Raw genomic sequence first — 14,113 nt, forward strand, 5'->3', positions numbered from 1 at the left:
CTATCAAAGTAGATGAGTTTTGTTAATAAAATAATTATTACAACTAAGATATTTGCTAAATAAATATTCTGGAGTGTCTGTGTTACAACCAGGTGTTTGCAATATTGATTGCAATGTGAACATAGATCTCCAAACTAAAGGCATTAATGAAATGAATTAGTATAAAGAGATGTAAATAGTAATAAATAAAATTATATATTTTAAAATAATTTAGCACCAGAATAGTACATAACAGGCTATCGCACCCTTAAGGTGACCGTATGCTATCTTTTTTTTTTTTACTTTAATTTCTGGTCAAGCAATTCAGGAGGAAGTACTTTTGAATTTTTTGAATTATTTCTAATAAATTTTTCAATGGGAAGGGTTATTTTGCAAGTTTTTTAAAATAAAACTCTTTCTCTCAGTTCAAGCATTTTTAGGGTAGAACCCTTTTTGATTGAAATTTTTAACATATCCATATCGATATTTAGCATGTGGTATATTGGAAGCAAATCTTAATTTTTTTATATATTTACTTTTTCAAAACTTGTTTTTAAGATTTTTACTTCTTGGAGCATAAATTTCTCAAAACAAAATTCCTACATCCCATCTATAGCAGCATTATTGATTGTTATAAAACTGTTATGAAGATAATTCTACCCTATTTCGATCAATAATCTGCACTTATGTTTTCAGTCTTTACTTTAACAAGCGACCCCCTGGTTCGATTTAAAATTTCTAATGTTTTCTTAATGAAGTTAAATTATTTTTCAATGATCTCCTGTAAATTTAATTTTCTAAAACCTAATGTAAAACATGATAGACAATTGAGAAAATTGTTGTTGGATTATAGTATATAACCATCTTAATAAAACTACATAAACATACTAAAGGCTTGTGACAAATTGGTACACAAAAATGGCTAATGCGTGATCAAACTAGTACCAATAATAGTATAGTTTAGTATTATGTACACAACGCATTACTATTCAACTCGGTCACCTTATGTATCATAAACAATTTCATATTTTTCAGCACAGCTCTCATGAAACCATTGTCTACGAGAGACAAATTACAATCATTCAACTTCTTTTCTCATCATGGTAAAAAGTAAATCCTAAAGAAAAATGGGGAATGAAATTTTGTTTAAAAAGTACAAAAGCAATATTAATGCAACTCTATCAAGTTCGTCTATAGGGCTTTTTTGTCTCGTTTTATAGTGCAGGAAAAAACGTTGTTATTGTTGTTGTTGTTATTATCATTATCATTATCATGTGTATAAAAGGTATCAGACTTATGGTTGGTCTTTTAAAATATTTCACAACATGAATTAAATACTACACATAAAAAAAAAAAAAGTTCTGTGGTAAAACAAATTTGTCTTTTTGCTTCACTAAATAAACAAGATCAAAAATGATTATCATGTAACTCCAACAAGATCAAAAAAGATTATCATGTAACTCGAATAAGTTAACATAAGTTAACTTAAATATATATTTATAAACAAATATGTTAAAAAAAAAAAAAAAAAGAATATTTTCAGCTTTTAAAAACCAGATAAAAAGCTCGCGATAAAATTTTAATAAAATTAGAACATTTCCACTGCATGGAAGAGTTTTTGTGAAAGAAGGAACGGTGTCAGTGTAGGCCTTCTTTCTGATAAGAACAATCAAGTCATCATATCAGAATCATCCAAATCATTAAGTTGATAGCCTAACTCTGGATCAACTTTGTTTCTTTTTTTCCTGAGAACTTTTAGCACACTGCTCATTTGTGTTTCTATGGCACTCATTTTGGCATTTACTTGTGCGGTTTCTCTTTGAATCTCTTTACGCAACTCAAACACGAGAGCTAGCTTTTTCGCTTTTATTACTTTGTACGAATTTTCAATTTCTTCACTGGAAATCGCCACCTGATCAAGAATTTCTGCAGAACTTTCAGAACGAGGTTCCAATACTAAACAATTCGAATCATTCGTGGATACTTCAACGTTTTTCTGGACGACTCTTTTCGAAGACTTTTTTTTTCTTATCTAAGAAAATATTTTCAAAAAAAAGTATAAACAATACTTTCTTTTTTTTTCTAAAAAAAAAATTCCTTTTAAAAAATGTAAGACTGAAAGGTTTAAATTTCACCTAAAGTAAGCTGTTGTAGGAGCAAAAAAAAGCAACCGATCAAGCAAATGCTTTTTTTCAGTTGTCTGTTTTTTTTTTTTTTTTTTTACTATTGTTTAAGAAAAAAAATGATAATAACAATAAATTGAGTTTTAAAGTTAAAACTTAAATTACTCTAAAGTTTAAATACCTCTCGAGTGATGTCATATGACAACTTTAAAGTATACTTCATCATGTTTAGTTCTTCAGGAAAAAGAGAGAGGGCTTCAAACAACCCATCTACATTAATACTGTGAACAATGCCAAATGTTGTAGCTCTCACTTCACAAGTTGATTTTCCTGGCTTATTAACAAGCCGCTGTCCAAAGGAGTCACCAGGCCCTTAAATTTTAGTTTACAAGATATAAGGAAGCATCCGCATTAAAATAAAAATGAAAAGCTTCATTTCGTTACTAGTCCCTTTTTCTTAATTTGTCAAAATCTATTTATAATTTGTATAATTTGCATAAATTTAAGATCGTCAGAATTTTAAAATTAGATGTAATGAAAAAAAAGTTAATTTTCTACGTTTTTTAATGTACTAAAAAAAATGAGGATTTAGAAAACTTTGTTCAAACATTTTTTTAAAAAGGATTTCCTAATTTGAGATAAACTTTCTGAGTTCATACCAATAAGACCGACAAGATCTTTTTCACAATTCACTTCAAATGCTCCTGAAACCACGAAGTAAATTGAGTCTACCATTTCACCATTGTTAACAAGTATGTCACAAGGGGCTGTTCGGAGGGTCCAGAAATACCTAGAAACAGATCGCAAAGCGTTCTTTGACATGTTTTTGAAGCTTGGCTCTTTCTCAAATACCTTTTTATGAATGCATAAACAAAGATCAGATTGCAAATCACGTGGAAAACTGTTCATTATCTAAAAAAAAAAGTTGGAATATAAGGGTGGTTAAATTTGGTTATTTTCGTAGTTTTTGCTGTTTTTGTTCACAGAGTATACGAAATTGTCTTCAAACCTTTTCTTCATTAGTTCCTTTTGTTAATGACCAAGTGGCTTGGAAATAATCTTTAAGTCTGCGTGCTATACTATTTGGCACTTTATAAATGCTATTAAAACGACGTATAGCATTTAGTTGTGCAGAATATTCGTTGCTCGTTTGACGCATCTGTGAAATTATGTTGTTGACTTGCCCAAAAATAAATGCATACAACACACCTGAGAAAAAAGAAATAAAAAACACGAGGAAAAGGTGTTAAACCTAATTACAATGAGAGGGAACTAATTTTACATAATGCATTGAGGGGGAAGAACTAAAGTTAATGATTACAGTGAGGAAGAGCTAAATTTTTTTATAGTTTTTTTTACAGCTAAAAGTCATTGCAATGATTGTAAATAATTTTTCTGCTATCGTATTCGGAGCAATATTTCCGAACCCGCATGTTGACAAGATTGTCATTGTGAAGTATAGCGCTGTGATATAGCAAACTTCTACAGATGGACCCCTTCCATCAGAAATATGTTTTGTGAAGTTCCCACTAAATGTAGTTTGCTCTGTACGCATGAGTTCACTCAACCATCCATCTTCTCTTTGTGCAGCAACATCAATTTGAAATCCAATCAAAAACCTAAAAAAAACTTTTTTGCTTTATTGTCATTTTAAGGTTTGGTATGCAAAAAAATTTTAATATGATATTTTTTTTATGTGATATATTTATATTATTATCATTATTATTTTATTGTATATAAATTGAGGTATCAAGTTTCATGTTGCATCAATTTATATATAGTTAACGTACGATTTCTTTCTTTCTTTATTTCTTTATTTATTCATTTACTTATTTTGCATAAATGCAAGGTGCTTAAATGTTCAAGTAAAAATATTTTTTTAAAAATTCATATATTTTTTCTGTTTAGTCAATCAATTGCATACCATATGCAAGCTAACCAATGCGCACAAAGAAAAAAGAAGATTATCCACGCTGCCAATGTAAAATAGTTGTTGTCATTGTAGTGCGCCAACCTATTGCGAGCTGTTGTTAATCGCACCAAACGAACCAGTAGAACCACCCTCAACGTGTGTATTGCATTCTAAACAATAAGCTAAAGTTTGGATTGATACAACAAATCTGAATGGGAAAATGTCAGAATAGAATCAAATCAGAACGGAAGTAAGTCAGAGCGGAAGCAAGTCAGAACGGAAAGTCGTGTCCTTAGTGTAAGAACTCAGAAAAGAAAGAAATTTGCATAGAAAGAAGTCAGAATGGAAAAATGTCAGATCAGAAAAATATCAGAACGGAAAAAAAACGAAATGTATTTTTATATGAAATCAATTTCTGTTCAAAACAATTCAAAGATTTGCACTTTTTTCCTGTATTTTACATTAACTTAACTCAAATCTATAAAGAAATTTGTTTTAACAAAATAGATCATGCTCAAACCATGATCTGTATGTTCTAAATATTTTTAAAAAAAATGACTTATTTACGCATTAAATTAAGAAAACAACTTACAAAATTCAAACCTAAACTAAATCAAACAGTTTTCCTTTAGTTTTTACTTTCTTCAAATATTCAAATCCTACCTATATTCTTTATTGACTGTATTACTTTTTATGTTAGAAAAGCAAACGAATACAGGCTAAGTGTCAAGCACCTGCATAATACTGCAAGTTTAGTTTGACATCAGCATACAGTCATCAAATCACATTAAACCACGAGCTTAAGAATAGAAATTTAAAATGGGTGTGCTAGGGTTTGCAAACTAGCGCTAACGGGTTCAAAGCATGACAAAGACACCAAAAATAATCAAAAAAGTCCATTTTTTATCTGATAAATATGGTACCATGACTCTAAATGAGCATATAACGTATCAGTAATGGCGACATATTGACAAGCAGCTTCTGCATAAGATACACATGCTTAAAATGATTTTAAACTTGGGTTGAAAACCTTTATTAAAAGATTAAAATTTAAAGAATTTACTTTAGCCCTCTTGATAAATCTTAGGCTCCTTTATTGTTGTCGAACTTTTAAACAATACTCCTACGAAACAATCCTGTTGGGGTGATGATTTCTTCATTTCGAGAAATTACCTCACATTTTTTTAACATGAGTTTTATGTAGATTTGATGTTTTTACTATACATATACATTTACTGTAATAAATTACAGAATAATTTGCTACGAATTGTACTATTGTGATTAAAATCGTAAAAAAAACCCTTCCTCAGCTCACCCACAGCTTTGTGTTTACAACACTTTTTAATAATATAAAAAGCGTTTTGTAAAATTGTTTTAATTAGCAAAAATGATTTCTCTGATTCTTTACAAATGCAATTGAAATTTATTGCTTTTCCATTCTTACATTTCTCCGTTCTGACTTGTTTCAATTCTTACTTTTTTCCATTCTGAGATGTTTCCAATCTGACTCCGTTTTGTTCTGACTTCTTACCACACTAAGGATAAATTTTTCCTCTCTGACTTATTTCCTTTCAGTCATTTTCTGTTCTAACCTTTTTTTACTATGACTATTATGACAATTAGGTAATTTAAAATTAAAACTAGCTGAACTTGTTAATGGGTACAAAATATATTATATTTTATTATGTTATTTTATGTTATATTATATGATATTTACATATTTTATTATATTGTATAATATTGTAATATATTATGTTATGTTATATTATATTTTAATATATTATTTGTATTATACTTATTTATGTTACAATTTTGAAACATATTGATGAATTAATGGACTAGTTACAAAACATTAATACCTTAATTCATCAGAATTTTACTTTAGGAAATTAATCTAATAAACTATATATCAGATTAATTTCCTAAATTAAATGTGTCCCTAACAAAAAATGTAAGTTTGCAAAAATATATAAATGTTTTAATTAATACTTTTTAAAGCAGCAACTTTTTTTATTATTATTCTTATTTTTTTATTTTTTATTATCTCGTTAGATTTTTAAAAAATTATGTAGAATCTACAGAATTTATAGCAGACTCTACAGAATTTATAGCAGACTCTAGAGAATTTATAACAGACTCCCCTAAAAATAATTCTTCTTTAAAACCAAAGTTAAAGTACTTACATTATCCTTATTAAAAAAGGATAATGCGAAACATGGCAGCCAGGAACCAATGTGCAATGTAAACCAACCTTTCAAGTATTTCATTTTAATTTCTTTTGAACATGTGACTTGAACACCATCTTTATCAACATATGTTGTAAAAAAAGTCAACCCAATGTCAATTAAAATTGCGATGTCAAATATTTGATCAAAAATATGGGCAACTTCAGGATACTTTTTGAAGCAAACAACAAATGGAGTAACTATTGAAGTGTAAATAATTATAGTCAAAACAAATAAGTCCCAGCCCCTTTTTAATGGATGAGTATGCGGAATAATGTACTTAGGTAGTTGGAGTTTTGCTCGCCCATATTCCGGTATAAAGATTTGACTATAATAGTTCATTATCTATAATAAAAAAAAGTAACAAAAATTTTAATGAAATTTAGTTAGGAAAAAAATTATTTAAGTTTGTTTTGAGTAAAAAAGTGAGAACAATTGAAGTATGCTATGTATAAAACTTACTGATTCTAAAGACTTTCCATTGGTAGTTAAAGTTTCTTCTACAACTGAAGTTAACTTTTGTTTCTTTATTACTCTTTTGGCGATTTTTCGCCACCGACTTTTCGGTGAATCTATATTTTAAAAATAACTTCGCATAAATAAGCGCTAAGGGGTTCAAAACGAGACAAAGACACCAAAACAAATCAAAAAGACTTTTTAAAAAAAAGGGTAGCCGATGAACCAGGTGTTGTAGCTTGCTACAAATAACGCTCATGAAGTTACACTACAATTTATCCTCAAATTAAATTCACTTTAAATGCCTTTTCATGTATTTTAATTAATATTTATGAAATATATATTTTTGCAATATGAAATTGCAAAAGCTCACCGTTTAGTGACTTTTTTAAGTGTCCTATTTCGTAGAAGAAAACTATAACTAGCAAATTTTCTTTGCGGAAATTAAATACAGGAACTGTCGTCACCAAATACCATGCTTTGAAACCTAGTAAAAGTAAAACTTTACTTAAAGAACTAAGATGGCGGTTTACACATACTTTTCTTTTAAACAAACATTTTTCTGCTTAGAAGAAAAATGGAGCTTGTTTTATTTTTTGCAAACATTACCTGACGCGTCATAAAGAATCATTTCCACATTTTGTGTTACATTTAAGTTAAGGGCTTCTTTGTAATTTTCAATTGAAGAACGAGTTGTATTTTCTCCAAAAAGATAAGTAAGATAACCATCTTTTCTGGTGACAAAACTACGCGAAAATTTCATTTTAATCGAAAATTGTTTACTGCAATAAATCACTGGACGACCGTCCATCACGGAGTTGGCAATTATAAATAGACTGCCTAAGAAAGAAAATACCACATGAAATTAAAGTCAATATTTTCCTTTTAATCGAAAAAAAAAAAAAATCATTAAAAAAGTCTTACCGTTATCTTTTGCTTTTTCGACAACAGTTTCTAAAAATTTATTTTGAGGAGCATTCGCCATTTTCCTCACGTTTTATCGTAGTTCAAAATAAAAAATGAATTTATATAGTACATTAATTTATGTAGTACAGTTCGTTTTTACAGCTAATTAAAAAAAAAAAACAAAAAAAAAACCTATTCAAATGTTCATTAGATAAAACAAAATATATATTTATACATACATATTAATAATAAATATATACTTAATTTGCGTCGTTCATCTTTCACCAATTTTCAATTTCATTAAAGCCTTTTGACAACTGTGTTTTAGAAAAATTTTTGAAATATTTTCTTTAAAAAAAGAAACATAATATTTCAAAATAAGCTATTTAGAAGCTCATTACTTTTGAGTTCTTTATTATTAAAATTTTTCACAAAAAAGAGGGAAGAAGGGAATGTTAAAATAGCTTTGAATATTAAAATGCCAAAAAGTGTCAGTTGGTTTAAAAAAAACTATCTACAAAGCCAAAAATATGCTGATCAATTTTAATTTTGACAATTTTGAATTCATAAACCTTCAGTATTCATTTTCTTTTTTTTTTAACATCAAAAACAGGCAACAAAATTCCATGTTAATTGCAACTATAGTATCATATATATTAATTTCAACTATAGTATCATATATATTAATTGCAACTATAGTACCATATATACCGAATTCCAAAATTGGCAACAATATATTTCTGATTAAACTGTCGCTATTCCTTTATTTTAGCCATAAAAACCCTTTTCCAATTTAGCTTTACTTTAGCATTTATATTGATTAGTAATTTCTTTCGCAGCTTCAAAATTTAAGAGTTTGTTTATCATAATCTATATATATTGTCATTATTTTTATTCAAATTTAAATTCAGACCCTTTCCTTATTTTTTGCATTAAACTCGTATATTTTATAACAGCATTTAAAAGCATGAACTTATATTGTTTACAAAGTGAACAGTGTTGCATTAAACTGCTGTCGATAAAACTGATGCATCTATAACTAAAGATGTATTTCTTTAGGCGTTTAACCTTGATAACCCTGAGCTTTAACGTTGATAAAAAAAACTTATGGAAGGATTAATCTTTGCTTTCTGCATAAAAAGTGTCGAAATATTTCACCAGACAATACACTGAATTCTATGAACAGAAAGTTGTGATAAATAGGGGAAAGATCAATCTATAGTTTAAAAATATTTCCGGTCTATTTCCAAGCTCAAAAAATAACATAGAAGGCTCGAAAAAATAAAAACAAATCACACAATGCCAGAAAAGCTTTCACACAGCGGGCGTTTAATCATAGACTTAATTCAAAACTTCGGCTTTAAAATTTTTTATTACTATTTGTTACAGGTAACGGTTGATATGCATATTTCACAATAGAATCGAAGAACGCTGAATAAATTATACTAAAGCCAAACAACAGTACTTAAAATATCGTTACGCAAGTCTCTTACGCGCCAATTCTATTTATTCGCTTCTAATATTGTCGTAGTGAGTGCTGGTGTTTTGATTTTACAATATTTAACTTGTCTGCAGTTAATCAATCTAAGTTTATGCAATTTTTATACTTATCTTAGTTCTATCGATTCTAGACCATTGTTCAGCGGCACAAAGTTAAATAAATTAAGATGTACTTTTCTCTTATTCTAACCTAAAGCTAACGTAATCATTTTATTTGAAGAAAAGGGTTGGACCACAAGTAAACGATTGCCATTAAAAAATTTCCTTCACAGCTAAGGACTGTAATATTCAAATTCTCTAATTTTTAAAATCCTACTGCGCTTGCGTGTAATTATTCATCGGTTTCTTAGTTATTCTGAACGTATACCAATATCTAATTATAAAAGCATTCCAAACGATGATACCATCAGGACAATAACTTGCTAACCTTCGCAAAAGCAAATTCAACAGACCAATGAAAACAATTTCCCGCAAACTAGTGTAAGTGTGCAAGTTTGTGGAAAATGCGCGGCGCATTTATTCTAATTAGCGCTTAATTCAGCTCTTACATGCCGTTTGCACTTTCGTCAATCGCACTCGCGTCTGTCTGTGCCAAAACGGGTGGTGTACTTATACCAAATCTAGTTTAAACCAGTTTCTGTATCATGTTTGCACTTATGCCAGTTTATAGTTGTGCTGCATGTTCGTGTTTAAGTCTGTTCGCAGTTAATCTTGTTGGTAGAGTAAGCAGTTAAATTTTCAAGTTTATAACGCAGTGCTTTGACTGAAATGCCCGACACGAGTTAATTACAAAAATAAACGGTGCAAGCATCAATGTGTTTCCCACTAGGATTAGTTTTCTTTTTTTTTTTTTAAAAAAAAAAAAATCATCTTTAAGATAAAGTGGACAGATTAAACCATGGAAATGGTGACTTTAAAGAGGACTGACGACTTTGGGTAAACAAATCTTAACGTGAGAAAGACCTTAAACAATATTTAAGAAAGTCATGCGTCCCCGAAAAAGAGACAGTGAGTGTGTATTCTTTAATCACTAATTACTCATTAGCAGACAAAACTACCTATATCGCTAAGATGTTTGGAATATTCACGTTTGAATTATATACCAGCGGTTCTATCAACTTTAGTAGGATAGGTAACCGCTTTGAAAGATAGATTACGTAGAATAGATAACCAAATAACGGCTTTGAAAGCATAATTACATTATACTGTAAAGCATAGATCGTATTGTTTATTTGATCGCGCGATGTTTGTTTTCAGAAGTGTTAATAACTTCATACGCGTTACCTAACTCATAGCAAACTGCCGTTGGTAAAGAATTCTGTATAGTCTAATGGGGAAGCCTCTTAGAACAAAGAGAAAACAAACTGGAGTAATGAAACATTTTTTTGATAACTGGTTGTTAAAGTTAAACTAAAACACAAAGGCATGCAATCCGAAATCTCATCGTACTTAAGCAAAAATATATCAAAATGTTTTTCTAAATTGAGATCTCATGTAATGACGCTGATATGCTGATTTCAAAAGACCATATAGCATTATAAACTGTCGTGTTGAATAAGATATTGAAAAATTACCAACATTTGCTTTTTTGACATGAGATCATAGCAGTTCAAACATTCATGCCTTTTACTCAATGGGCCCTTTTCTTAACGATTACCGCAAAAATCGCGATGGCTAATTTCTTTTTTTTTTTTTAAATGGAATTAAGAGTTCATTCAAAGTGCGTTCGCTTTTCACCCTTAACATACACTGAAGATATTTAAAAAGCAAACCCTTAAACTTAGTTTTTTTAGTCAAACAAAAATGAATTAAAACAATTTCTTAGACTGTTTGAAAAGAAATTTTACTTGGAAATCAGTCAAAATTGAATGAACAATCAATATCTTCCCAGGGTATGTAATTGCTTCAACAAATGCGTGGAAATGTTGATGAGTGAACATATGAAGAGAATTAAATTATTAAGTAACATAATTGAATAATGACAATAACAACTTCCGAGATATGTTTAAAAAAAAAAAAAAGATGCCGCCAATATGCCAGGTTTTCATTTCTTCTGCAATGAATGTCCTTTTGATAACTGATGTAATGTTCTGTTAATGTTTTGGAATTGAATGCTTTGCAGGACATTAACACAGGTGCATGTCGTTTACCATAATGAACGGTTTTTAGATATAAACATGAGCACATGAACTAAAGTTATGTATGTAGTGTCAGATGTATCCTGATCAGAATGACTGGCATCAATATATAAAAAACAAGTGGTAGAAAAATCCTCAGTAATTAACCGAGGAAAGTTTAAGAGAAAAATACTCAACGCCTTTGTTGTAAACCACTACCCAACTCATTTTCTGCTTGCATTATTTTCTGGTTTATAAGAAAGTATGCTATCTGGGTCTGATTCAGATCACCCTGAATGGTAAGGATCCGATCAGTTGTTCCTGGCGCAAAATCATTTTTTGCTGAAAACTGAATCTTTGCACCACTAAACTGGATAAATTCATGAACAGTCTTTCCGTGTTTTCCCAAAATAGCTCCAACGAGTACATCTGGAATTTCCATTTGTATCGAAACTGTTGTCTTAATTTGATTTGTTACACTACCATAATTTTGACCCATTTGCCCAAAACCTGACAGACCTGAGTTTGAATTTGAACCACCGCCTAAACCCAACTGGCTAGCAAGTCCTGATTGAGAGAGTAATGCCAAAGGATTCTGAGCTAAAGTACTTAACAACTGTTGTGATTTTTGGTTGTGCTGCAAATTTCCAAGCATATTTCCTAGAGCAGAGAAACTTCCTTGTAGACTTTGACTTATATCATTATTGCTAAGATGGGAATAATTATTGACTCCATTAGAATTATTTCTCCCTGAACCTGAGTAAGTTAGATTTTTGTTGCTCATGTTTTCAGCATCAGCAGCAATTTTTCCAATAACTTGTCTGGATGCTTCAATTCGCTGTTCAGTATTTCCCGATATTGTGATTATACGCTCTCCCATTACTTTTGATTCATCACGACCAGATATCATAATTTTAGCTTTTGTTTCTTCTTGTAAAGATTTAATAGTTGTGCCTCCACGACCTATAACAAGTCCTGCAGTAGCATTTGGGCATACAATTTTTACTTTTTGTCCTCTATCTTCATCACGCATACCTTTTGGACCCTCCATAGAATCAGCATGCACTTTATCAATGATATAGTTGTGTAAGTCAATAATCTGACTGACATCACCAGTTAGAATAACAATTCTCTCTTCTGTGCCTGGATAAAACTCACCATTTGGAGACAATCGTATTTTTGCTCCATATCTACTTTGAAGTTCTCCAATATTTGCACCTCCTTTACCGATTATGGCTCCTGCAGCATAGTTTGGAATCAATACTTTCAATAATGGAGTCGATTCTAAAATAACAATTAAAATAGAAACAATAAGAGATAATTTTAAAATGTACTTTCTATTACAAAATTAAAAAATAGTAACAAACTAGTTAAGGGTATTTTCAGAAATAATATATTTTGCAAATCAAACATTAACTAGAAAGGAAATTTTATTTTAATGAATATCCATTATTGTAGACAAATTTGTAATTTTAAAGTCAGAGTCAGATACTGAAAATTTTACTGCAGGAATATATGCATTCATTTAGTAAATACTCACTTTCTCTCTTTCAAATAGAGAATATAGTATTTACATATTTGCAGCAAATTGTACAGTTCATGGTACTATAATTTCTTTCCACTTTTTTCTTGTTTTTAATGTACATTACATTTCTTTTTCAGTACTATTAGATAAATCGATAGTAATTTTAAAGAGATTCTTGTTAAAGATGTTATTTTTAAAAATTTTTGTGTGAACCCTTTATGCACTTAGACACTTTTCAACAACTCCTATTTTGTTTTCTAGTACACATTCTAAAGACTTAAAATGAACTTAATGACAAAATTTTTACCAAAAATATTTGTTTTAGGCTTAAAATATATTTGAATATAACTCTACATATTTCATAAAACAAGTTCAACTCAATGATTTAGATTTCTAAACTTTTTAAAAAATAATAGCAGTTGCTTGTCAGCATACTTAAATTGATAACAAAATAAAAAACAAAAAACAAAACAAAGGTGACTAAAAGTGAATAAAACATGAATATATATTAAATGAACTGTCTTAAAATTTATTTACACACATACCAGTATGCGACCTTTTAGAACTGTGTCTATCTGATCCTTCATCATTATAGGCTCGTTTTCTTGATGAGCTATAACCAGTGTCTTCTGGTGCATCATCTTCTTGGTAAGAAGAGTATTCTTCAGACATTTTAAAATTAACCTGGAAAGACCAATATAATTTGAATAAACAGAACTTTTAACTTTTGTTTAGAAGCTATGATGATTTAAATCTAAATACAAAATGTTCATACTATAAATCAAATAAGATAGAAAAGCTATTAATAACTGTATGAATATAAAATGTATATGGCTATAGTATGATCTGACAATCAAATTAAAATACAACATAAAAATGGAACATAAAAATGGAACATAAAATACAACATAAAATAAAACCAAAAGATATCAAACAAGATAGTAGGATTATATGATAAGGGGTGATTAAATTTTCTGAAATATTTAAAGATCAGAAAAATTAACTTCATTACCGTTTAGAACATAAACTGAATACATTTAAAGATATTCTAACTTTACATCCCTATGCCTTACCCGGTCGGCCTTAGATCTTCGTTCAATGACACAAGGCTTTAAAACGCATGGCGTGAAGAATGACTATATTTTACTCTAAAACATAACCCGAGGTTTACTTAATTCTTATGTATTTACATAAAAAGTAGTTGTACATTAATTTTCTATTTTATTTAAATAAATAAATATAAAAATATTTCAAAATATAATTAAAATTTATAAAATAAAAGATTATTTATATAAAAACAATATATGGTTTTTAGAATAAATGTACATACCCCCGGAAATCAATTCATACCCAGCTCGAGTTAGTTTACA

At 29.3% G+C, this 14,113-nt stretch overlaps 2 protein-coding genes across 4 annotated transcripts; both read right to left on the minus strand.

Annotated features, from left to right (window-relative positions):
• Positions 1-1,227: 1,227 nt before the first annotated feature.
• LOC145183526 (voltage-gated delayed rectifier potassium channel KCNH5-like) lies at positions 1,228-7,738 on the minus strand. Of its 3 annotated transcripts, none has more exons than XM_080058894.2 (11): positions 7,620-7,738; positions 7,305-7,535; positions 7,069-7,182; positions 6,702-6,811; positions 6,198-6,584; positions 4,027-4,184; positions 3,462-3,721; positions 3,112-3,311; positions 2,762-3,014; positions 2,284-2,474; positions 1,228-2,011 (listed from the first exon to the last, which is right to left on the minus strand). In XM_080058894.2, exons 1-11 carry the CDS (start codon positions 7,678-7,680, stop codon positions 1,649-1,651), a joined length of 2,328 nt encoding a protein of 775 aa, XP_079915020.2. In that variant the 5' UTR covers positions 7,681-7,738; the 3' UTR covers positions 1,228-1,648. The 3 variants fall into 3 exon arrangements, 2 of the variants coding, with proteins under 2 accessions (XP_079915020.2, XP_079915021.2); XM_080058895.2 differs by having other exon boundaries at positions 1,347-2,011; positions 7,305-7,441; positions 7,620-7,695; XR_016452207.1 differs by lacking the exons at positions 1,228-2,011; positions 2,284-2,474 and having other exon boundaries at positions 2,869-3,014; positions 3,530-3,721.
• Positions 7,739-10,471: 2,733 nt separating this feature from the next.
• Positions 10,472-13,891, minus strand: LOC145182482 (uncharacterized). Its single transcript, XM_080057628.2, has 3 exons — positions 13,817-13,891; positions 13,289-13,427; positions 10,472-12,502 (listed from the first exon to the last, which is right to left on the minus strand). Exons 2-3 carry the CDS (start codon positions 13,413-13,415, stop codon positions 11,412-11,414), a joined length of 1,218 nt encoding a protein of 405 aa, XP_079913754.2. The 5' UTR covers positions 13,416-13,427; positions 13,817-13,891; the 3' UTR covers positions 10,472-11,411.
• Between the last annotated feature and the right edge of the window lie 222 nt (positions 13,892-14,113).

This window comes from Hydra viridissima, unplaced genomic scaffold (genome assembly GCF_058129835.1).
Source record: "Hydra viridissima isolate aposymbiotic clone 2 unplaced genomic scaffold, HvirCarnegie_v1 scaffold_4, whole genome shotgun sequence".
In the NCBI taxonomy this organism is placed as follows: domain Eukaryota; kingdom Metazoa; phylum Cnidaria; class Hydrozoa; order Anthoathecata; family Hydridae; genus Hydra; species Hydra viridissima.

What these genes read in the sequence shown, in the direction of transcription:
- LOC145182482 (XM_080057628.2), bottom strand. Translation starts at nt 13,415, where the DNA reads ATGTCTGAAGAATACTCTTCTTACCAAGAAGATGATGCACCAGAAGAC. An exon ending in TTCTAAAAGGTCGCATACTG is followed by an intron (nt 12,503 to 13,288) that starts GTATGTGTGTAA and finishes TTGTTATTTTAG; the next exon opens with AATCGACTCCATTATTGAAA.
- LOC145183526 (XM_080058894.2), bottom strand. Translation starts at nt 7,680, where the DNA reads ATGGCGAATGCTCCTCAAAATAAATTTTTAGAAACTGTTGTCGAAAAA. An exon ending in CCTTTTTTAATAAGGATAAT is followed by an intron (nt 4,185 to 6,197) that starts GTAAGTACTTTA and finishes CTTATTGTTTAG; the next exon opens with AATGCAATACACACGTTGAG. An exon ending in CATTGCAATGACTTTTAGCT is followed by an intron (nt 3,312 to 3,461) that starts GTAAAAAAAACT and finishes CTTTTTTCTCAG; the next exon opens with GTGTGTTGTATGCATTTATT.